A 25,079-nucleotide genomic window follows, 5' to 3' on the forward strand; every position below is an offset into this window, starting at 1 on the left:
GTGGCAAGACCAACAGTGTCCGCTGAGGATTGGTGGGCTGAGATGCATCAAGACGTCGAGCGCAGCTGAACAATTGAATTGACTTTCCTTTTAGAAAAAATGGATCTAAAGCTGGATAAATATGAAAACGATATTGAAGTCATCATGAGTTCTGTTTGAACTTCGGAAAGGCAATTTTGTCTAAACTGCAGAGTTTCTATGCATCGTGTTGTGGTCCTTCCTTATGCTTTCCTTACGTGTTGCTTGATTTCGATTTTCCTTTCATTGAAGCTCCATCTGAGGATCTCTCCTCAAGAAGGATTTCTTTTGTGAATTCTGTGATTTTTCATAAATTTTGTACATAATTTTTTAAAGGTTTGTAACAAACCAATAAAAATAATAAAGGAAACTTCAGATTCCCACGCACAAGCCCCCCCCCCAACCCCACCAGACATGCCGGCATAGCTGTTACAGGGACGACACCAAGCGGCATTAGCACTCACACAAGTCGCACCACACTAAGACACAACCCAGGGCCAGAAGTCTACAACAGACTACACAGCCACACACAGGGTCGAGGGGAAAGTCTACCAGTTACTTGTCATCTGGGCATTTGTGTTCGCCGCATGAAAGGCCCTCGAAGTCGACAGACCAGTCCGATTCGGACACGTGCTTAAAAATACAGCCGAACGTCGAAGGCGACGGCTCCAACCTCTGCCGAAAAACAGCGTTCCTCACATCAAAATCCGCTAAATCCCCCGCAAATTAAAAAACTGTTTTAGCTTGAAAAGCTGGCCTTCAAAACACCACACACAGTGGTTTGCTGAAGACAGACCGTGTCATGAGACATGACTTTTTTTGGCGAATTCTTCGAAAAAAATCCTCAAGCTCTCACAACTTGCAGAATCCACCTCCAGCTAGTGGGACAGCACTCCCAGTACCCTCTTCAAAAAGAGCATAAACAGAAAACCTTCTGGTAGACACCCCTCTCCATGACACAGACCAGTTTCAGTTTGATGAACCCAACCTATGCCTTTAAGACACAGGAGCTTTTTCTGACTCCGAGGGTCAGGAGGACTTACAAGATGTAGATCATTATTATGACGAGGGTGACAGTTATGTCTTACTGTCTCCAGATCATGTTGACCCGCCAGTGGCAGATTCCCCGGTTGATAGTCCGCTTCAATTCAATGACATGCTCCTCAAGGCAGCAGAGCACTTTCATATCTAGACACAAGAAACATTAGTCGACAGGGACTTTATCCCCATATTGCAATCCGTACAGAGAAGGATACAACCCTCTCTTTTGACACCAAACCTAACGCGGGCAGTGAATCCCTGCATTGAGAAAATGTTCCATCCAGCTACCTCTGACCCCCTCTATATCAGTGGCCAATTAAAGCCAGACTCTTTAGTGGTTACCACCACCACAAGGAAAAGGGCGGGGACCCCTCTTGCATCAGAGGCACCCGAGGACAAAGAGCAAAAAGATATACACTTTTAGTCGGAAAGTGGCCACCTCAGCAGCATATCGGGCAAGAATTGCCAACAATACCACTCTGCTGGCCAGCTATAACTGCCACAAGTCAAGTGGGAGGAAATATCCACATTAATGGTCTCTGCTCAAGAGCCATTAAAATCCCAACTCTCCCTTGCAATAGCAGAAGGGAAGGCTGTATCTAACTATCTTAAAAAATTATGTGGACGCAGCAGATAATGTTTGTAGAATTATCGCTGAGGGCACTCTTATAAAGTGCAACGCATGGCTGTACCAATCAGGTTTTAAATTAGAGACACAGGCAACCCTCCTCAATATGCCGATCAAGACTAATGTTCCCTTCAGCAAAGCAGTAGAGGATGCTCTGAAAACAGCAAAGGAAGACTACAACACCTTAAAAATCGCTGGGTCAGCTTACAAACAAACCCTCAAGCCAAAGGGGAAGTAATTTTTGTTGTTTCAGGGGCCAAACGTCGCAAAGAGGCGGTGGTTACAACCAGGACCAGGGTTCATCCTAGGGTACGAATCAAGGCTTCAAGAAGGGCCAGCGAAGATCTTGCAGCGGGCAGGTCCTCCTCCAGAGGTGGATATATCCCCCCCTCCCCCCAGAAAGCAGTGACCATCCACTTCAGGTCCCCTCCCATGCCACTCAAGTAGGAGGACTTATAACACTTCACCCACGCATGGGAGAGAATCACCTCAGACAAGTGGGTGCTTGCTACCGTGGCAGGCGGTTATTGCATAGAGTTACTCCAAAGACCCTCCTCCCACCCCCCTGTGACAAAAGACCACCACGAAGGAAGAATAGCACATACTTCTGGAACAGGTGGAAGCGCGGCTGTTAAAGGACGCCGTCGAAATCATCCCGGCGAATCAGGTAAACCAGTGTCTTTTCTTTTTATTTAAGGCAGAGGTTACAGCAGTCGTGCACATCAGAGCAAACCATGCAATAGATATATTACTGGTCCATAGTATACATAGAAACAGGTAACATCCCAACAGAAAGAGAAAACAGTAACTCAGAAGGCATTAGGACGCTCCGGTGCATCTCTGCAAGGCCTCACGTGAGTCATCGTCGGACACACTTTCAGTCTGATTAATAAGATAACTGTTAAAGGCGGCCCATATGTTCCTGTGGCGAGTGTGTTCTCGGAGCATAGTCAGGTATTCTTCCTCACAGGACCGGGCCACGGTAAGTGCACCAAGCCATTTCTGGAAAGTTGGAGGAGAAGGGCTTTTCCATCACTGAAGCACGCATTTCTTGGCACCCATGCATCTTATATTTAGAAATGTAGCCATCCGTCTGGTATTATCCGTTCCCCCAAACTCCAAATAGGATTCCCAACGGACAAGGGCCAACAGCCGTGCCAGTGATATCAGCAAGGGTTTTCAAAATCCTATCCCAGAAATCCCCTAGTGTGTGGCATGTCCAAAACATGTGTAAATGGTCTGCACCCTCCAACTTGCACAGGTAGGTGTATCAGTACAGTCAAATCTAGAGATCTTACGGCGAGTTTAGTACAGCCTATTGAGCAGTTTAAACTTGTATGAGACGGTAGAGGAAATTACGGGATACTCTCTTGGTATGCGAGTACATCTTTTCCCAGAGGTGGTCAGAAATCTCAAGGCCCAGTTCATCCGCCCATTCAGTGCATGCTCTGGAGGGTTGGGTTGGAGTTGCGGCCAGCAGTAGTTTATATAGCGAGGAGACAACACCACGGGTGCCACTTGAATTAGCTATGTAGGTGACCTCGGGATCATCAGGGGGTTCATCAGGAAAGGTGGGCCACCTGGCACGTAAAGCAGCACGGAGCATGTAGTATTGTAACATCTCAAGTGCAGACCCAGAGTGACCCTGCCTCCATGAACTTCCCGTCGGGAAAGAATTCAGTAAGTGCTTGGTAACCCAGAGTTTCACAGTGCCGCACCAGGGTTGTATCATGTGTGGGTTATAGCCCAGGGAAGCCCCAAACAGGAAGCCATTTATAGTAGGGATGTGTTTCAGTTGTTGTGTTCAGTAGTCGGCCCCAAGCGCTACTAGGGTAGCGGCCACTGGGTAAATCGGAGAATCAGGTGTACAATCCCGATGGAGTATCAAGGTCATAATATTAATCTTGTCCGCAGCTAGAGTTTCCAACTTGACATGCAGGCAAGCCAGGGTGCTCGGGTACCAATACATGGCATAATGGGCTTGTGCAGCTATCCAATACAACGTTAAGTCCGGTGCAGTAAATCCCCTCATATGGAAGTACCATGACTGACCATTTCTTACGGACTGCACCCAAGTGCCATAGGCACTGTGCACATATGTAGTTTCATGAAGTATTGTTTCCCAGGCCAAATTGGAACTTGCTGAAGACAAAGCAGTTTGGGGACCAGAATTATTTTAATAAGGGAGAGTTTCCCTTATTAGCGTGAGAGAACGCCATCTGGTCATTTTTGAAATAGTTGTGAAAAATGTTTGACTTGGAGTAAATAATTGCAAAGCCAGAGCAGGTGCCTATACGTGTGATATCTCACAAAATGGGATAGAGGTGGGTGGAGGGGTTCCCTGATGTAAGAGAGCACATCAACAGCGTATAGGGATATTATTTCAGGGGCGTCCCTCAATCGTACACCTCTGTGGGCATGCCATGCCCGAACATGATCAGCCATTGGCTCTATTACTAGTGCAAAAAGAATCAGGGAGAATGGACAGCCTTGGCGGGTGCCCCTAAATAGGGTAAATAGCGTGGATATTAGGGAATTGACCTGTACTCGAGCTAATGGGGCAGTATACAGTAGCTTAATGTATCTGATCATATTGGACCAATCCCCATTATCTCCAAGACCAGCCACATATTTCCACAAGACCAAGTCAAATGCTTTTTGAGCATCAAGGGTCACAGCAATGGCGTTTGCGTCCTGATCAATTCTGGCAGTACATTGAAAAGTCGCTGGATGCTGTGGGAGGTGGACCTCCCCGGTACAAAACCCCCTTGGTCTTCGTGGACCAGGCATTTCATTATTGAGTGAAATCAGTTGGCTATCACCTTTGCGAAGATCTTGGTGTCAATGTTCATAAGCGATAGTGGCCTGTGCGAGCCACATTCATCACTTGGTTTGTCGGGCTTGAGCAGTATTGTGATGACCGACTGAGGGAGGACTGCCAATCGGAGAGATTCATCCCAGACATCTAAATTTGGGGGCTAGGATAGCGATATGTTCCTGGTAAAATTCAGGAGTAAGCCCGTCAGGGCCGGGCGCCCTGCCTTTTGGGAGGTCTGAGATGGCTTTGACTATCTGTTCCAACAGTATAGAGGAATCCAGTAGGTCCCTAGTTGCGTGGGAGACATCTGTCATGGGAATCTGGGTGAGGAGATCTCTCGTGTTCCAGGGGCTGTGCGTAAAGACTAGTGTAAAAGTCAGCGAAGACCTTCAATATTTGCGCACACTGCGTATCTTGAACAGATATGATCTGGGTTTGGCCCCATTCCCCTCTTGTTAACCTAGCTAGTGTCTTGCCCGGTCTATCACCCTCCCCATACTTCCATGCCGCTTTAGGGCGGCTGAAATAGCGAACCTCCCTAGTGGCATGTGACTCGAAGATCTTAAGTTCCTCCCCAAATAGTGCCAGGTTAACGGGGTCTGATGCAGACGTGCAGTCCCACAGCTTAGATTCGGAATGGCGGAGCTCATTCCTTATCACTTTCAACACTCCCACCTCCCTCGAGATGGACATCCCTCGAATGTAGAATGCGCCCCAGTAGAATCCGGCAGTGGTGGCCTGTAAGGAATTACATTCAAAGAAGGTCACAATATCTGCCAAAATGTCAGCTTTAAATACTATATCTAGGAGGGCTGCTGATTTAAAGCGCCAAGTGCTACATGTAGGTGCAGGTGGTTCAAGCTCCAACAACAGGGTGATTGGTGCGTGGTCGGATAGTGTCCGGGTCAATATCTGGGTCTCACCTATTTTTCTTATCAAATCGCTGGACAGCAAGAAGAGGTCAATTCTGGATGAGCGGTCGAGTAATAGGTATATTCACGTAACTGAGGGTGGAGGGCCCTCTAGATGTCGTGGATACCAAGTGTTATGCTGTGTGCGTGTAGTCTACGCTCTGCCCAAGAAAGTGCCCTAGACGCCGATCCTGTTCTATCCAGGCCCATATCAAGCATTAGGTTCATATCACCCCCCCAGATTATCTGGATACCCACATAATCCAGCAAGATCGAGGCGACAGTGTCATAGAAATCAGGTGAGTCTGCATTGGGGCCATAACGGTTCACCAGGAGGTACTCCCTGTTCATTAACGTGCAATGCAGTATGACATATCTGCCTTCGAGGTCTACACGACTTTTTACAAGTGTGAATTTAATAGATTTGTGGGCCAAAGTCCACACGCCCCTGGCCTGTATAGAATACATTGTATAAAATCTGTTAAATCCCCAGGATGGTGCCACACAACTTAAGGCGACTACGAGCATGCGTCTCCTGCAGCATGAGTATCTTGACACCGTGCCTCCGGGCAGAAGTGATAATCTTACGAGCCTTGGAGAAGTTACTTAGGCCCCGGAGATTCCAGGACATTTTCTTAGTGGGAATTCCGTAGGTCTAGGGTACATCCCAGCAAGTATGATTCAGTTTGTACCTATAGATAGGGTCTCTTGCATTGTGTCGCTCTACCATGACATGAAATCCCGCCCAGGCCCTGCCATTTTTTGCTATGATCCCAAACATATCCACCCCCACCATCCAAGAACGGCCAATAGTGTCCTCTCCCGCCGCACTCCCACAAATGCCAACATTTCCCCCCAGCAGTTGCCGTGCAGTCAACCGAACAGGAGCAATAAAGTACCAGGTTTGGTACATGTTATGGCGGTATACATCATTATGACACAGATTTATCACACCAGTGTATGTGACAAGGGAGAGGAATACCAAGACGCCAGTGGGCACGGTCTATCAGCTTAGGGCAGCATTAATGACAGGTGATTTGGCCACAGGTATAAGCCTCACAGCGACGCTGGATGCAATAGGTCGCAAAGGTAATTGAGTTAACCACAGACTATGAGGCATAACACAACAACAGACCGTGCACAATGTTATGAAGAGTCAACATGCTTGATTCTACTATCAACCCAGAGGCTAACGGATACTGCCTAGCGACCTGTAGATAGTATTAGGACAAGCAGGTCACGACTTAATCATTATCCATGGGGTCTGCAGGCGGGTTATGAAGCGGAATCCCTGCCTCTATAAACTTCACCGCCTCACCAGGCACAGTAAAGTAGTAGTTTTTCTTGAAAGGTGAACATTGAGTCTTGCTGGGAACAATATTGCGTAAGGAATATTTTGCTCTCTCAGCAGCTTTTTCACACCAAGGAATTGGCACCTCTCCTCTGTACTCCCACAAAGAAGTCGGGGAAGATCCTGATGACTTGGGAGCCAAGGCGCAGGCCACCTTTCTCGCGCGCCAGATGGAGGAGATCCTGTCCCTATAATTGAGAATTTTAGCAATGACTGGCCTGGGGAAGTCACCAGGTTTGGGGTCGTGATGATAGAGCGGGCCCATCGCACCCTACCTTGAAGAAGAGGGACAAATCGGGGTTGTCCAGCAGTTCCTTGAGCAAGTTCTCGACTGCCAACACCGTGCAACCCTTAAGAGGATTTTCGGGGACACCAATGATCCGTATGTTTCTACGTGATCTGGACTCCAAGTCATCACATTTAGCTTTCATGGGCTTCAAGTCGCGCGTAAGGGATGCAACTGTCTTTTGGAGGGTGTGCAGTCCATCTTCATTGGCTCCAATTCTGGATTCTGCTTCAGTGATCCTGGTACCCACCTGATCGATTTGAGAGATGCATTGTTGGTATTTATATCATCCACCTTTTCATGGAAGGAGGCAAAGTTTTTAGCCATAGATTCCATTAGTGTAGGGAGGTCAGGAGTCGGCGTACCTGGGCATGAGTTAAGTTCTTCCCGATTGGGGGGGGGGACACATGCCCCGACTCTGGCCTAGGTGCTACCTCGGCGAACTTGTCCATGGCCCCCACTTTGTTGGCTCCGTGGGATCTGTTCGAAATGTCTATGCAGTGACGAGTGTGACTATGCCAGGTAGAAGGCGCTTGGTGGTGGTTTCTGTTGCCGCAGCCCAGGCGAGTATCAGTCCACAACGGGTGGGGGGGCACTGGAGGATGAGGAGAACCAGGAACGGAGGTACGACGGACCAGGGTGCTCCCAGCCACTGGGATAGACTAGTCAATGTACCAGCAGGGCCAGTGCTGTTGTGGTGTGGCCAGGTCAGCAGATAGTCACCAGGTATACGGCGACAGAGATAAAGCAGTCTGGAGTGGGGCAAGTGGCAGAATGTGTATGTGCACTGGTCACTGCAGCCAGTTCGCTGTGGGAAGTAAGATCAAGCTTCTCCCAGTTGCCGAGATAGGCCTGCCCAAATGCTGTCAGGAGCTTTTTGCTGTAGCGTTGAGGTCAGGTCAGCACGCAATTACAAGGTACGCAGGAGTTGGGAGAAGGCAGTTCACAGTGAAACGTTTGCCAGAGAATGTACTGTCCGCTTCAAGGCTTCACTAATAGCGGGGAATTAGAAATACCTTTTGATATTTGTAGTACTGGGTTTTAGCAAGGAACTAAAGTCCCACAAATTGACAAACTGGAAAGCTTACTGAAAGTAGACCCACTGAAAAGTAAAGCTGCTGAACATAGTAGATTTGCCACAGGCACTTTGCCCAGCATCGGTTAAGCAGACCATGAAAATGTGTTATGGAGGTGGACACAGCTGGCATTGATTTTCAGGTTGGTGCCTTGTAATACACGAGACACATTCACCAATGATCCCTGCATATGTTCCCTCTTACTGTATGGACACATTTCAGCATTTGTACAATCTCTAGCAGGCAGCTGTCGAATACAATGTATTTCTGCTCCTTTAATAGCCAATCATCCTGCAGTTCTGTGTTTTGCGACTCGACGGTGGTGGACAATTTACCCCAAACCAGGCAGACTGAAGTTGAGATCTTGAGCACATTCTTCAGTCCTTTGCATCAAAGCTTAAGCCTCCTAGTTCAGGCTATGATAGTTCCACATGAATTGGAGAAACGGGTAACATTAAAGGTTTCTTGGGAGGAACAATTTTAGAGGGTGTAGACTGTCAAGGGGTCTGCAAGCAATTGCAATGCATCTTCAGTTTCATCTGTTCAAGTTTGCACATAATAGCAATGGTCCATGGAATCTTAGTAAGGTGAGATTGCATTCATTTTCCGGCCACAAGACATATGCATCACGAGTCTGATTATTGGCTGGACCACACCGAGCCTCAAATAGTAGTTCCTCCAGTTGTAAATCAGTTTGGCAAGTGGCATCTTTGGTTTCATTTGTTGTCTCGGTCTTTAACCTTCTCTTCCTTCTGGGCCTTTAACAGATGTATAGAAAACCCTGTTCAATGTATAGCACACATACAGCAGATAACATTTTCAAACTAAAAACCTAATATGATTAAAACATCTGCTTAAAAACTTCTCCAAAACAAACTTGTTCGTTCTTTACCCTTGTTTTCTTAATTTGCTTCGAAACCGTGGCCTTCTCTTTGCCCACCGCACCATCAAGCTGAAAAAAACAGCATTTTTAATGCACTTTAAGTAAAGCAAATTTAATTTCCACATAAACATATATGTACATATCTACAAACAGAACCAACTTGACATACTTGAAAACTTTACACTGTAAAAATGTATTCCAAATGCAATGTGATGCCCAATGATATTCAATATTAGGTTATGTATACCTCTGGTCCATATGCCTCCTCTTCTAATTGCACACCTTGGGTTAAAAAAAAAAGTCAATCATACTGGAAACCAAGATCTTTCATCCCACGGGGCACTTACACACAAAGTAGTATAAAATGATTACGAACCATATAGGATTTGTTGTGGCAACACAAATCGAACATTCGTATGACCATACCCTTGAAAACAGTGTATGTTATTTGACCATAATATATATTTCAGATCTCACCTGATAACCTTCAAAGATGACATAGGTACTTGATCTGAGTTCAACGTGCAGAACATACTGATTGTAATGAAGTAGTTTGCTTTGCAAGGTTTGCTTTGTAATCTATTCTGCTTCCGGGAGGAACCAAAAACAAAAAAGTTTGAAACAGTGCTAGCTTACATGAATTTCAGTCTCAAATGATATCCTTTGTAGGATTTACTTTCATTCTTGCAAGGGAACTGTAAGTACACATACCTCATACTATGGACCTGTTGCAAAGTAGTAAATGATTGTAGTTGAAGTTCCAGCATCTCCCTATAACAGTGCTCATTTTAGTACGGATGAAAACAGCGAAATGGAACTGAAATAATAAGGATGCATTCGATGGTACATACAGACACCCATACATGCCAATTTGTGTAAATAAGCAATACTATACATAAAAATGTTCAATATTTTTGAAATTCCAAGCAGAGCACATTCTCATAAAGGACTAGTACAATATAATTACTTGATAGGCGAGTGAGCTTGCTGTTGACTCCGGAAAAGTAATTTATGGATTATCTTGCACCTTCATTTTCAGTACATTGGGGGTCATTACGAGGTCGGCGGTAGCCGGGCCTGTAAACACCAGCACAGCTGCCACCGGAGTCATGAATTTTCCGGCACCGGGGAATGGGCAATTACAGGGGCATTACAGGCCGGCGGACCCGGTAATTGCCCATTCCCAGGCGCTGGAAAATATTTCTCCCCATTGGACTCCAATGGGGAGGATGGATGCACCAGCACCATTAATGAATGGTGTTGGTGCATCCGTCGAGGTCTGCGAGCGGGGTCCTTTCAGCAGACTGAAAGGCTCCCCGCTTGCAGAACTCGTAGTTTGCCATTGTAATATTTACAATTTCTGTGCAATATTGCTCTTGTTATTTTGCCAATGCGTGCTATAGGTCTACTGGAGTATTGCCTTCCCTTTACTTTGGCAATGGTGGTTATTGCTTTCCTTTTAATATTACCCCTCTTTATTTTGGCAATCGCAATTGGCTTTCCTTCAAAGTTAGTATATTGCCAATTTAACTTCATATTAATTCGGTATTTAAAACATTGTTCAGCGGGGTTCGACTACGGAGTGTTTCAGGATTTCCCATCATAGGACAACTCACTGGCTTTTCCATACGCGTTCGCCGCTGTCGCTGCTTCTTCTGTGCTTTCCTGAACATCCGGTAAGCTTTGGTTGCATTCCCTTGCTCCTCCTGCACTGCAGTGCTCGCCAGCCACTGGGAACAGGTACAGTATAAAGAGAGCTTCTCTCATTCATGGAACAGCTGGTCAGTTTACAGCTTCAGGTTTTCTACACCCATGTCCCTCTCAGGACCAGACTCCACATTAAAGACAGCAGGGGTTCTGGCATCTTCGTTCCTCTGCTTCTGCAACTGCGCTGGCAACTCCTACTGCTGCTCCGCCTTCTTGTTCTAATGGTCTGCACCTGAGGAGGCTTTACATATTCAAAATTCCCGCTCCGGTGTGGGTCAGACTGCACATTGCAGTTTTGGGCCTCTCAGGCCCTTGTCCCTGTATTTAAAGCATTGTGGGATTTGAAGTCCCGAGTGTTCGAATTAATTTTTACATCATGTATACAGCCTTCACCTTTATTTAATTCAATCTGTATTAAATGCACCTTTAGGGGAGGATTTTAAATTGGTTAATGATTGGTTTTCGACTTAAGGGGGAAATTACATTTATCAGAAGTCAAGGTGTTAATACTTTTGGACTCCCATGCTGATCATAACAATGTTCATTACAAGATAAGTAGCTTTGGGAAGGGAGGACTCTGGCAAGAGGCCATCAAATATTCTGGTGTCATGAAAATCCCTCCCTCTGAAGAAGTCCAATATTGCGTCTCTCCTAGCGGCACCCTCCTATTCTCTTGGGGCCCTTCTCCTCCCAGGTGATCCTCCTGGCTAATACCACCCCCAGGGTTAAGATCAGGTAGCAGCTGCCTTCCCCTGGCCACCTGGGAGGAGACTTTAGGTAGGGTTTCTGTGAGGACTTTGCAGGATTCTTCACGATGCCTATATAATATTAACCACTATCCATTGTATAGTAAAAATATTATTCCCTCTATGTTCTACAATCCCCCAACATATATTTGCATCGTCTGTCTCTTGTGATTGAGCCAACAAAAATAGTGTTTGTGTGAAACGTAACGCGGATGTACTTCTGTCTTAATGTACATTTATTTCATTTCCATTTAATTTGTTGATTTTATTTAATTTTTCTTTTTATGTTAAATATTTTGATTAAATGTGTTGTAATATGTTTTGGATTTTAAACTGCAGTCATTATGCTTCAGCAACACTTTCTTCATTATACATTTCTTTGCACTATTACATTAGAAGGTGCTTAGAAGCATGAACTGAACAAATGTTTTCTAAAGTGAATGCATACGAGCTGAAAGTGATTTCTATTCATGGATTGTCTGAATTTTTTTAAAATTTAAGATAAATCTGCATAAGTTTGAAATAATTCCACGGGAAGAACCCGTGTTATACAATATGCTATGCAGCTGGTTATCCTAGCGGCTTACTATTAGCTGGGCAATGGGGAACAACTCCCATACACTGTTGCTTTTACTGCCTTTCTAGTGTATGATCGTACCTTTGCGGCTTTATCATTCGCTGGAAAGTGACAACCCCAGCCACCATCTGTCAGTGTACTACCCCATGGCTTAACTTTATTTTCTGGTACCAAACACTCTTCCTCTTCCTTTTGCGGTTTAGCAATATTTGGCGAGTTAACGGGCATCTCCCATCAGGCACTTCATTTGTCAGTGTTCAGTCGGGTATGTAGATCCAAACTGTTCTGGGATCTGTTCTGTCCTTCTCGGGCCTATTTTCAGGTTCATCTGCTTCTAGAGTTTGCATGATTCTCTCAAGTCCGTGGGTTTCCCCTCTTATAGAATCTGTTGTGGACGTCACTTTTCTGTACGAGAGCAGTTTCGTACCCAAGATGCCGTTCGTCTTGCAAACTCTAGTGCTAACTTGCTTACAAGGTTTAACAGTAGCATTTCTCGGTTCCAAGGCATTCAAATGCTTCTGGACGCTCCCACTCCGCCACCTGCAAGGTTTCAGGCCTACGACTTCCTGCTTAAGCTGCTTCTCTGCTCCCTGGTTACAGCATTTCATCGTCACTGGTTTACTCCGTTGGTTATTGCTAGCTGCCAAACATCACCAGCATCTCTTAGTAGTGGGTTATAATTCGCCATTTCATTGCTGCCCAAATCTGTAGAAACATTTTTTAAAAAACTTGCTAGTGGTCATTTAACAGTGCTGGTGAAATCACTGTTGCAGAACATAACGCGTCTGATGGTGCAGCAGGACAATGAAAATAGTTCTGATGATAAAGGCCCCAACCACAAGCTAGGCAGGAAAGATATATCCTGCATTATTTCTGAATACTGCATGTTTTACCACTCAGCCAAACAGTTTCAGTGCTACAAGTCATTTTCTGCATGTGGTAACTCCAAAATGGGGAATATCAGAAGGGTTCGCCTAACTCTGAGCCATGTGGACCTTTTCCATTACTGCATGCAGTAATGGTAAATAAGCATGCCAACATTACCAGAAGTAATATCACCAAACTCATAATCAGTCCCATTTTATTTTAAAATGAGATTAATTTGAATGTGCAATTATGTAAAGCAGGGCACAACATTTCTACTTCGTGCTAGCCGTTGGCTAGTGGTATTTGACTCTTGTCTAGTAAGAAAAGATGTGCTGTGTGAATGTATAGAATTGAGGTGGCGAGCGACCTTTCTACGGCTGGCTAATAGCTTGCTACTTGAATTTGCTCCCTGATGTAGAGGCAATATATTGTGTACCAAACAGTTTTACAAATCTATACGGCCAAACTTGCACCCGATTTGCCTCACTTTAGAGTGTCAAGTGCTCTTGAAAGTGAGGAAAAAGTTCGTCTGCTTGTGGCAGTAGTCACAAAAGTAAACCTGCTTGTGAAAAAATCTTTGTGCTTGCAGCTACGTTAATACAACTTTCAGAAATGACAGTCCGTGCTTCGTGAAGAGATTTGTTCCAGCGTGCGCTTCATCTTCAACAGTAGCCTAATGCACTCAGCATAACACCAGGCACAAGGCAATGTGAAGACTGGCCCCTTTCAATCCCTGCCTGGATTGTTGTACCCCAGCTATAAATGCTTATGCTTGGCACACACATGTATTTACATTTTCACACCTCAAAATACCAATCTGCATACTTTCTAGAGTTCTATTAACAGACTTTAATGACTCTTAAGGTATCTTTTATAAACGAATGGTTTCACTGAGCACTTATATATTCCTATCCAACAATATTAGGGGGAGGCGATATTGGAAACAACCTTGTTGCACTGCAAAATTATTGTGTGTGCATATTCATGACATTTTCTTAAATGGCCCATAGTATGATGCTGAGGTTTTAAATATTTTTTTTGCATGCATAGGTATTGTGCGTATACAACTATCCTAATGGGTGAGTTATTGCAAAAACCCACAGAGGAGCTCAGCTCACTTTGATCTGAACACTGACAACTATTAGAAACCAGCACGGCTGACTGTGGGGCACAGGAGCATATTTCTTGGGGGGTGAGAGGGGTGAATACAAAATATGTAACTGTCAGAAACAAAGTTCTATGTTCTCAGATGCTGAGGGCTTTTCAATATAATGTTGTATTATGTGTTTAGATCAGGGTTGTCCGACTCCAGGCCTCAAGGGTTAATATGTTGGATTTTTAGGATACCTCATTAATATTCATGATACATTTGCATACATTGATTCTAAATGTAGGCACATTTTTTCTCATGAATACTAACGAGGGATATCCTGAAAACCCGTCAGGATACATCCCTCAAGGCCTGGTGTTGGGCAACTCTGGTTGAGGTTCTCTAGAGCGACCGCTAGTTACAGAGAATGTCCCCCCCCCCCCCCATCGGTTATACACCTCAGAATCGTGCTTCAATTAACCTGTGTGGTAAACCTTTGCAATTTTATGTTTTTAAAGGGAATCCTTAAGGGACCTCAGGATGCTCTAATTTGGTTAATTTTCTTTTGGATGAGTGACGAAGGGTGAGATTTTCACTTGCTATGACAGGGTTACAAGCAACGTTAAGATACAATTTTACTCCATATTTATGTACGTTTGGAATCGAATGATTTTTCAGGGAGTAAAAAGGTAATTTGCATTGCCAATGGATATACATTTTAGGTGAGTTAATATATGTTAACTGTAGAACAGATAACATTTTGTAATCGAAGCTTTTATAAATAGTAATGCTTATTAAAGATGTTTTCCCCATAAAAGGCAGTAATATTATGGCTCCTTCCTGTTACACTGCTCCGCTAATACCACTAACCCGAAAATCTCTGTGGCACTTCATGGGTGGAAGCAAGGGGCGGGCAGTGAGGCTCTCATGTATCCACTGTTCACTATTTTTTTGTTCAGCATGTTTTCCCTCTGTTTTTTTTTAGTTGGGTAGTATTTGCCAAATTTTAGGGCATCGAAGTGGCTGGTATGCCTCTTACCAAGAGTAAAAGTTGTCACTGTTCTGTTATTAAAGCAATGTAAACTTGATGGTAAATGGCAAATAATTGATGATCATACTCTAGTGCACCAATTCTGATGCAATTACCTACTGACAAATTACGAGAAACTTGTTCTCCTGGCATCTCAATTACTTAATTGTAGTGGCACAGGAACTCTTAGTGTCATGTTTTCTGGCACACTGGTATCATCCTTTTCGGGTGGCATCATTTGGTCTGGCAAATAATGTGATGTGCGAATTTTTGCAAGTGATATTTTTTTCTTTGCAACACATGCGAACTACAGACCGCCCCTCGTCCCCCCTTCCCCATGGCCGACTACCTACAACTAAACATTCTTTATACTGAGCATCCAATGCTTTCGTTTGATACATACGTTTATTTCTTGCAGCTCAAAACTACATTTGCTAGATACTGTGGCAGATCTACAAGTATTGGACCAGTTTATGGGCCACATACAAAACCTGTGTGTTTTTTAGCCAATTCATCCAGAAAAAGTGATGCAAGATGCCACTTTTTGATAGGGATTTCAAAAGAATTGCAGTGGTTTGGGAAGAGGGCGAAATAAATCCCCTTCTGTCGCTATACATAGGATAGCTCTGTAACTAAGCATGCTCACAAAGTGAATTAGCTTGTTAGTGGGTTGTGCACATGAAAAATGATGTTCCTCGATGCGAACCATTTCCATACTTGGAAAAAATAGAGGGAAGTTCGGATGAGACATGGCACTGAAAGACTGAACTAATGAATGAACTATGGATGAACTATGGATGTGGTGCACCAACCTTGATCTTCACTTTTCTCAAAAAAGCGTAGATCTTAAGTGGGTGTTGCTTCCCTTGACATGCTTTTCTTCTTCATTTCAGAAATCTTGCCAGAAAGCAGTAGATAAGTACATCGAGTATGATCCGGTTATCATCTTGATTAATGCAATACTATGCAAGGCTCAAGCTTACAGACATATCCTTTTCAACACCCAGATAAATGTATGTCTACATTTTATATTCTATGTTCTCTGTTGCATAATAAGTTACTCATTTTTACAGTACAAAGGAAAAAATTATGCATGGATGAAATGATTGTATAGTATGTTTCTTTATGCGCACTACATATTATGTATAGCTCTATGTAGTGACATGGAGCATTATGTTATGGCTCAGCCCTTCTTGCTGCCTTGTAGGTGCCAGTGATCTGATTTTGGAAGACACTGAACGTTGGTTGGGAAAAAAAAAAAAAAAAAAAAAAAAAAAAAAAAAAAAAATCTACTTTTGGTAAGCTTACACACCACATTTAATGGAAATGGAGTTAAAGCATGACACTGGCCCATGGAAAGGTCAAGGTAACGTTAATTCCACCCACGTTTACGGACGCATAGCCCGCTCCCAAACACCACCTACAGAATCTCATGTACAACTCAAACCAACATCCCAGTTTGCAAGGCAACTCTAATTAAAACACAATCAGTATGTAGTACTTTTACGCAGGCATGGCTGTTGACCTGCTGCTTGAGCAGATTCAATAGAAGAGCCACTGCCCATCCTTTCATCACACCCATGTGTGCATGCACACCGAGAAGTCACGAGGTCCCTCTGTTGTACGTCATTGTCCTCGGCTAGATCTTGGTTATTGACAATCTTTTAGGTACAATATCTTAACATTTGCATCCACTTAAAACATGGCAATCTGTTCCGTTTGATGCGCCACACTCCTTTCCTTCAGAACTGCCATACTGCTTTTGATCTTAATTTCTTTGCAGCCGAACAACACTGACCCTCCCCTTGAGAGCATTGGGTTGTATGTCATGGTCCATTCCAACACATCTCCTTGTTATTACTTGATACTTTATTTATGGCATTCATGTATTTTAGTTACTGAAGGCACAAGATGTTTTGATAAGAAATACTTCCAATAGAAACAGCAGGATGGGGCAGTCATGTACCTGGTGCCTTAAATAAGAGGGCATACTAATGGTTTACTGGCCAGTTCATGCTAAGAAATATGAGATTCCGAAACTAGGGACGGAGTTTCTTGCCTTTCATTGGGGGTGCTGGATGGGCTAGTCACAGGTGCTGGGAAGCCGGTGTGTTTATTTTCCAAAGTACTTTCTGACGTCAAAATTACTTCAACAAAAAAAATAGAAATATGGGGAGAGGCTAAAAATGGGTGGGGAGGAGGTTGGAGAACGGGTCAAACAATAGAGAAATGGGGGTTTAGAGTGTAACCCCCAAAATAAAAAATATTGAAAAGTTGATTCACATAGAACCCTGGGCAGTGCTCCAGATAAGATTTTGAGGTGGGAGTATTTTGCTCCCTATTTTTAAACTTTCAGAGTAAATGTGATTTTAAGAGAGTAAAAAGGACTTCACCTTTGCAAGAGAGTAAAATGTATGCGACATCCAGCCGACGTGTGCAAAACCTGTATGGAAATCATTACTATGCAGCAGCTTTCAGAATTGTGACAGAATACACATTTCATTACTTCTCTAAGGTCTGGCCATTCTATCTCTCCTGTATATATTGAAATGTTGAAAACACAAATACCTAGCCAATTACCTAGTAAAGCAAGCATGAATTTTATTGTGTGATTTGAGGTTCAATAGCAGAATTGTCTTGATGTTTTAACCTAATTTCCTGCAGCTATTACTACCGAATTGTATGCCAATGTTATGATACAACAGTGCAGAGAGGCAAAGACTTCATGCTAAATTCTATTTCTAATCTCATGGCCAAATTGTCAAGAGAAATTCTATCGTGCCTCCTATTGCAATAAATATATGTATATTGGCCTACGCAAAGCTGCTCGAAAGTCCCTTGCGAAAGAATCCGTGTTGCAAGGTCCTGACCTAAAATCAATGTAAGCCGCCATTTTAGGCCAATCCGCCATTTTAGGATTCACTGCGTAAAAGTCACCCTGCGAGTTAAAAAGGTGGACAATGTCATTCCAAAATACAACATGGCCGTCTTGACCTCTGTACATAGCCAATATGTAACTTGCCTGCAGGCCACTTGTTGAGGTCATGAACCGAGACCTTGTCCTTCGTTGACTTATGTGTAAGGGATTACTCGTGTAAAGAAACTAAGCCACGAGTATACTATAAAAACAATGTATTCAAATACTGAACATAGAACACTTGTTTAACCGCTTTGTATTAATGTTTAAGAAGACTAGTATGGAAAAATCCCAGATCACAGTTATTGCATAGGCTTGTTGATACATGTATTAAAGGCAAACCAGTTATATGCGGTTGTTCGAGACTTAGCACGAACCCTAGATCAGTGATTTATTAAGTGGAATATTAACCCGAAGTGGGGCTGGACATCGTGCCCACCAAGTGTATAAAAAGCGAATGCATTTTAATGTACAGCGTCTCTCACTGAACACATTGAACCACGCTGGAGTTCGTTGTGTTGTACGGAGGGCCGATAGCCATCTGATTTTGCTCTGTTTTTGTAAGTGGATTCAGTATAAAATAAAGTACTTTGTATGTTCCCTTGTAACCCGTGTTTGGTGTGTTTCCTTTTGGGGTACTCCGCCTCTATATTTTGATTTTGTTGTTGGCGCCCGAATAGGGACCCTCAAGATTGATGCCGGATTGTTGAAGGTTGACGCAGGCTATCGGACCGGGATCGGACGGTGACACAAAAAGGGGCCCCACTGAACGGGACGCGACACCTCAGAAGCGCTGCACGACCCGATCCCTGGACCATTAGCTTGTGGTCCGAGGCGGCATCTTGACGAGGGTCCACTTATCGAGGCGGGCAGATTTGCCGAAATCACCATACACAAGGTAAGATTAGTTGGGTAAGATTCTTTGAAATCCGATCAGACCACCTTAGGTTTGTTCAGGTGAGTCGTGACCCAACTCTTAATTCAACCATGAAAATTAGAATTTGGCACATTGTATCTGCAGGCACAATTGACCAGGTAACACCAATAATTTGATATGCCTGGGAAATGGTCTACCTGCTTCAGGGCATTGTTCCGCAGCGATAGACAATCTTTGGAATTTAGCCATCCGGCACCACAGGAGGGGTCGCCGGCATGTACTATAAGCATGGCATTGGAGGTATAGTATTTAATGACATTTGGCACAGACAAACCAGACATGCCTCCGAACTTCAGTGGCCAATCAATGGTAGTTTGAGTATTTAGAGTCAAATCTATTAAAGGAAAAGGCTAGACCTGCAGCATTTGATGTTTTGCAGAATTGGAAAAAAGTGTTGCAACAACTTAAGTAGAGAGAAGCATGCACGCCGTCATAAGACGAACTCCGAAAAAGCATTATTGTATGACCAAGATAAACATTCTGAATCGACTAGAAATATGGACAGGGCTTTCTCACTTGGAATTCAAAAAATATATCCATCCAAACACCTCCATGCTTCCGATGAATTTATAGATAAATTGTTAAATGAACGAAGGCCTGATGCCTCTGTGCCACCTCCATATGTTCCTCTTCCTGCTGCTTTGCCTCTTCCTCCTGCTCTACCTGCTGTTCCCGTTGTTGCTGCTCTTCCTAATGTTCCCCTTCCTCCAGCTCCTCCACCTCTTATTGCACCAGTTACAGTACCTCCATTGAATTTGCCTGCTCCCTCTCTTCCAATTGGTACTGAGCCGCTTGTAATCGATCGAGGTGCAGGGTCAAAGGTTATCACTCATAATACTGTACCACCGGAGAAGAAACGAGAGTTAATTGCATGGGCTAAGCATTGTATGGAGAAGGATGGTCAACCTAGTGTTTTTGCCACACTTTGTAATATGGATAATTTTCCTGAGAAAAAATGTTTATTGAAGCTTTAGGGATTCAGTTATGTATAATGTGGGGAAAATTAAATACGGATCTCCCGCAAGGGTTAAGGCATCTAAATACTTTAGCGTTTTCTAGAGACACTGTGGAGAAGGTAAATGAGCATGTCGAGAGGTTATTTGGGTATAGAAAGGAGTTAGAAAAGTTACAGAATGAGGATGACAAGGAGGAAAGTATGTATGTACAGAAAAGGTTCCTTCCGGGTCATAAATCGATAACTGAGGAAGCAATCGATAACTGAGGAAGCACAAATTTGTACGAAGGACGCACTTAAATGGATTTCAGATATGTCGATAACTCCAGTTGAAGTATATGACACGTATAGTCAGTATATGCCAGAAATGCAGAGGAAAGTGATACAGGTAATGATAGAGTACCTACAGGATGATTGTGTAAAAAGAAAGATGAGTTGTCCCACAGAGTTAGAGTATTCACAAGAGCTTTTTCACTTGACACTTCGACTGCTTTAGCGCTCGATTTAGCTCTGTTGCTTGGTAAGCGTTCGGAGTTGCCTATGAGAGAGGTTCCTTCGACATTTGTCCTGAAGGTTGAGGTTGCGGCCGATGCTGCACAGGGTCTAGTTGCTGTGAACATTCCTGCACATTATGTATCACAGTTCGTTCACGTCCCGTTCTCAAGACAGGAAGGGAATACTATTAGGCAATCCATTCCTGATATTAGGAAAAATCCGACAGGATTCTATAAAGAAATGGAGTCCGTCTTGCAATCCTCAGTATTCACCTCAGGCAATATTGATTTGTTATTCCCTGTACTCCTGCCTGTAGATTTGTGTAAACAAGTTAGAACTATTGACGTACCAGGGTTGGGAGACACATGGGTGAATATAACTAGACTCGATGGAGAAAGGCCAGCTGGTGAAAAGACCGCCTCAGGTGATACTAACTTTGCCTGATAGAATTATTAAAAACTATAATAATTCCAGAGTAAAGAATTATCTGGGACAAACTTACAGTCTGTGTCCAAGGAAAGTCTGAGGGTGCTACTGAGTTCTTTAATCGGTTCAAGCAGGTATTCTTGGATTTCAGTGGACAAGACCTAGGCACAGAGTCTGGGAAAAGGTTGTTCATAGACAGATTTGTGCGAGGATTGCTGCCTGACATCCAGTCACAAATTATGTCTTCTGAGAGAGATTGGCAGGCGAAATCACAATCGGAAGTACTGCACATGGCTCAGTACTACGGGAACCGTGTCAATAATGAAAGTAGGGTTGAAAAACGAAAAGGCGATTTGAAAACTAAAGTGCTATTGCAGCAAATTGCTAGAGGCCCCAGAGGGGGTAGTTCTCAGATTAGGTCAGTATGTCCCGCAGGGGAATGTGCCCTTGGGTCCTGTGAACATTAACCAGTGCGCTTATTGTCATCGAGAGGGTCATTGGAGAGCACAATGCCCCGTCCTTCAACAAAGCTCAAATAATACATTTGGAAATATGGGTAGACGATCCAGAGGTCACCCGGGTGTAGGGGCACTGGTAGAGGTCACTTTGCACAGGACCCTCAGCAACCTTTCTCACAGGATAATCAGATTTCAAGTGTGGACACCGGGAACATATTTGATCATCCTTCCGCTGCATATTTATCTGAAGAGCTTCCTTTTGATGACATTGTTTCATTAGGATTGCCCGAAGCAGGGTTTGGAACCTACAACCATTCCCGTCAATCAGAAAGGTCCCTATGTTGAAATGATGGTGGGAAGTAGGAAACATCAGTTTTTGATTGACACTGGAGCACAGAAGTATTCCATTGATGATTCACGGGTCCCAAACATTCCATTGTCAGGGCAAACCAATGTTTTAGGGTTTTCTGGCACACCAGTTGTTTGTCCGGTTTCTTTGCCGGTAGCTATTTCTTTGGGTCCCTTTACGGACTACTGTCCATTTCTGTTGACTTCGAATTGTGGAGAGAACTTGCTGGGGTTGAATCTGTTAAAAGAATTAAATGCAGTGATTTATTGTTCTTCTGATGGAGTGCGCTTGACGATTTCACCACAGCAATCTTCTGTCTCGCAATTCTTGACTAGACCTTTGCCTACAGAATTCATTAATGTATCGGAGAGCTTGTGGGCTGTTGACAATGATGTCAGTGTTTTACAGATTGAACCTGTTAAGATAGTTTTGAAGCATGGAATTGAGCTGCCACGCATTCCCCAGAATAAGATTTCAGTTGAGGGCGAGCAAGCTTTGAAATGCATGGTTTACGATTTTGTGCATTGAGGGTGATTGAAGAAATTTCAGGCAGTTTGTGTAACAGTCCAATTCTACCTGTGTACAAGTAAGGCGATAATGCAATTCCATTCCGTTTCATAATTGATTTACATGCCATTAATAAAGTTGTGGCTCCACAATTTCCAATTGTGCCTGATGTAACGACAATCCTAACCATGATTCCAGGTACAGCTACTTACTTTAGTGTGGTGGATCTAAAGAATGCTTGCTTTAGTATTCCTATACACAAGGATAGTAGATACTTGTTCGCGTTCACCTTAGGGGGGACGCTCGTTCACATTTACTCGTACACCTCAAGGGTACACAGAGTCCTAGCATTTATACGAGGGCTTTGAAAGAACAACTTGGTACCCTTGAATTGCCCTCTACCTGTACTTTGCTTCAGTACGTTGATGATTTGCTTTTAGCTGCTGACTCAGAGTGCCTGTAAGGAGGGCACTGTTATTGCTTATCCATCTAGCTAAGCATGGTCACAAAGCTTCGCTTAAAAAATTTCAATATTGTTGCCAGGAGGTCGCCTATTTAGGCCATCTCCTGTCAAAGGAGGGAACAAGATTGACACCTGAAAGAATAAAACACATTTCTGGCAGGTCTGTCCCAAATACACAGAAGGAAGTTAGAGCCTTGATAGGTATGGCTTCTTACTGTAGTTAGTGGATCCCAAATTTTTTCACTAGTGATCAAACCGATGTTGGCTTTGACGAAGGGCATTTCTTCGCCATTGCCATGGAATGCGGAATACCAGCAATCGTTTGACTTGCTTAAGACTGCATTATGCTCTGCACCAGTTTGGGGCACACCAAACTATGAGAAGGCCTTTGTGTTTGTGCATGAATGTGATGGATGTGCTTTGGCTGTATTAACGCAGTAATATGGAAGGAAGAATAGGCCGTGCGGTTACTTTTCTTCCGCCCTTGATCTTGTAGCATGCGCTTTGCCAAGATGTTTGCGAGCTGTCGCTGCTGCGTCTGTAAAACAGAGTGAGGGAATGGTCCTAGGCCATGATCTAACCCTGATGGTGCCTCACTCTGTAGATGTTCTACTGAACCGAACTCAAACGCAACACCTCACTTCTGCACGGTTGACAAGATATGAATTGATCTCGTTTGCTCCTCACATTCAAATTAAGAGGTTGTGTTCTTAATCCGGCTGAACTCCTACCTTTACCACAAGATACTACTTGCGGCGATGAAGTGCCACATGATTGTTTTTATACGACCAAAAAAGAGACAAAGGGTAGAATTGATTTGAAAGATACTCCTTTGGATAATCCGCAAGCAGAGCTGTTTTGTGATGGCTCCTGCTTCAAACTTCCGGATGGTACATCCACAGCTGCTTATGCGATCACTACATTAAGCACTTTGTGGAAACTAAGAATCACGCATAATTCTGCGCAGGCCGCAGAGATAGCGTTAACCCGAGCTTGTGAACTTTCCAAAGGGCTTGCAGTCAATATATATACTGATAGTTAGTATGCCTTTGGGGTGGTTCACAACTTGGGAGACTTTGGTCAAAGAGAGGGTTCCTAACTTCACATGGTACCAAAATCCAACATGGCTCCCTAATAGTACAACTACACTTAGCGCTTGCGCCCCCTACTCCGTTAGCAGTTATGAAATGTGCAGCACATCGAAAGATTACAGATATAGGGAAAGGGAATGCTTTCGCTGATCAGATAGCTAGACAAACTGCTACCGATCTCCTTACGGAGATGTATGTTTCAAGGGAGACTAAATGCTTATGCGATGGATGAGGGTGTTGGGTCTGTACGGGATATCCAAGCTGATGCCACGTTAGAAGAATCCAAAAGGTGGGCTGAAGGCTTGGGGAAACTGGATGAAGACGGGTGTTGGGTGGATATAGTGGAAGGGAAATGGCTACTCCCTGACGCGTATATAATGATGATGGTCATCATGGCCCATGGTCCTACGCATGTATGTGCCCAGAAGATGACAAAAATGTTAGAGAAAGTTTGGGTAAATTACAAGATTTCGAAATTTGCCCAGCACTACGTCCAGGATTGCATGATTTGCCTACAACACAATGCGGGAAAGGGGACAGTAACTCCAAGGGGAAGTTTCAGGCCACACTCTGTCCCCTTCGAAGTGATCCACTTTGACTTTATTGAAATGGAACGATGTGATAATAAAAAATATGTGCTGGTGGTTATCTGCGCTTTTAGTAAATGGGTTGAGGCTTTCCCTGTTAAAGATGCTACAGCTATGACGACTGCAAAAATCATGTTAAGGGAATACTTCCCACGGTTCGGGCTACCAAGAGTTATCTGGTCGGACAATGGTCCACATTTTGTCGCTGCTGTAATTCTGCAGATATGTACGGCATTACGAATTGACAAACGGTTCCATTCAGTCAGACATGCTCAGAGCGCCGGACTAGTAGAAAGACACAACGGTATCACTAAGAACAAGCTGGCTAAGACGTGTGCCGGCACCAAACTAAAATGGCCGGACGCCTTACCGATCGTGTTGTTATCCATGCGTACAACCCCTCAAACTAAGACTGGGCTCTCTCCATTTGAGGTGGTAATGGGGAGACCTGCCAATATTTGGAACCTTCCTAAATGCAATTCATTGAGAAATGTTGAAAATGTATTACTTTCAGATTATTGTAGCCAGTTGATTAAAAACCTGTATTTGATTTATCACCAGGTACGAGAAGCTTTACCTGTGCGATACGAGGGTCCGGGCCACAGCATACAGCCTGGAAGCTGGGTGCTCGTCAAAGCGTTCAAGCGCTCCTCTTGCCTCACGCCTCACTGGCGTGGGCCGTTCCAAGTCCTGTTGGTCACCCAGACAGCGGTGCGGGTCGCTGGGAGAAAGAACTGGATCCACGCGTCCGTCAAGAAACTTCCTCACCCTGTGCCACACGTTACAGAAGAAACAGAACCCCTTGCTGATACTGCAACCAACGATCCCAAAGCAGTAAGTAGCACTGAGAGTGTCCGAGAATCTG

General features: G+C 44.0%; 1 protein-coding gene across 3 annotated transcripts in view; it reads left to right on the forward strand.

Annotated features, from left to right (window-relative positions):
• ARV1 (ARV1 homolog, fatty acid homeostasis modulator) overlaps positions 1–25,079 on the forward strand; it is a 430,152-nt gene that overhangs the window by 28,097 nt on the left and 376,976 nt on the right. For 2 of the 3 annotated variants that reach the window (XM_069606896.1, XM_069606898.1), the window contains exon 2: positions 15,923–16,042. The exons of the other annotated variant lie outside the window; for it this stretch is intronic. In XM_069606896.1, coding sequence (XP_069462997.1) covers positions 15,923–16,042 — 120 coding nt within the window. The remainder of the gene's footprint in view (positions 1–15,922; positions 16,043–25,079) is intronic. 3 annotated transcript variants of the gene reach the window in all.

Source organism: Ambystoma mexicanum, chromosome 4p (assembly GCF_040938575.1).
Source record: "Ambystoma mexicanum isolate Mex_15411 chromosome 4p, UKY_AmexF1_1, whole genome shotgun sequence".
Classification (NCBI taxonomy): domain Eukaryota; kingdom Metazoa; phylum Chordata; class Amphibia; order Caudata; family Ambystomatidae; genus Ambystoma; species Ambystoma mexicanum.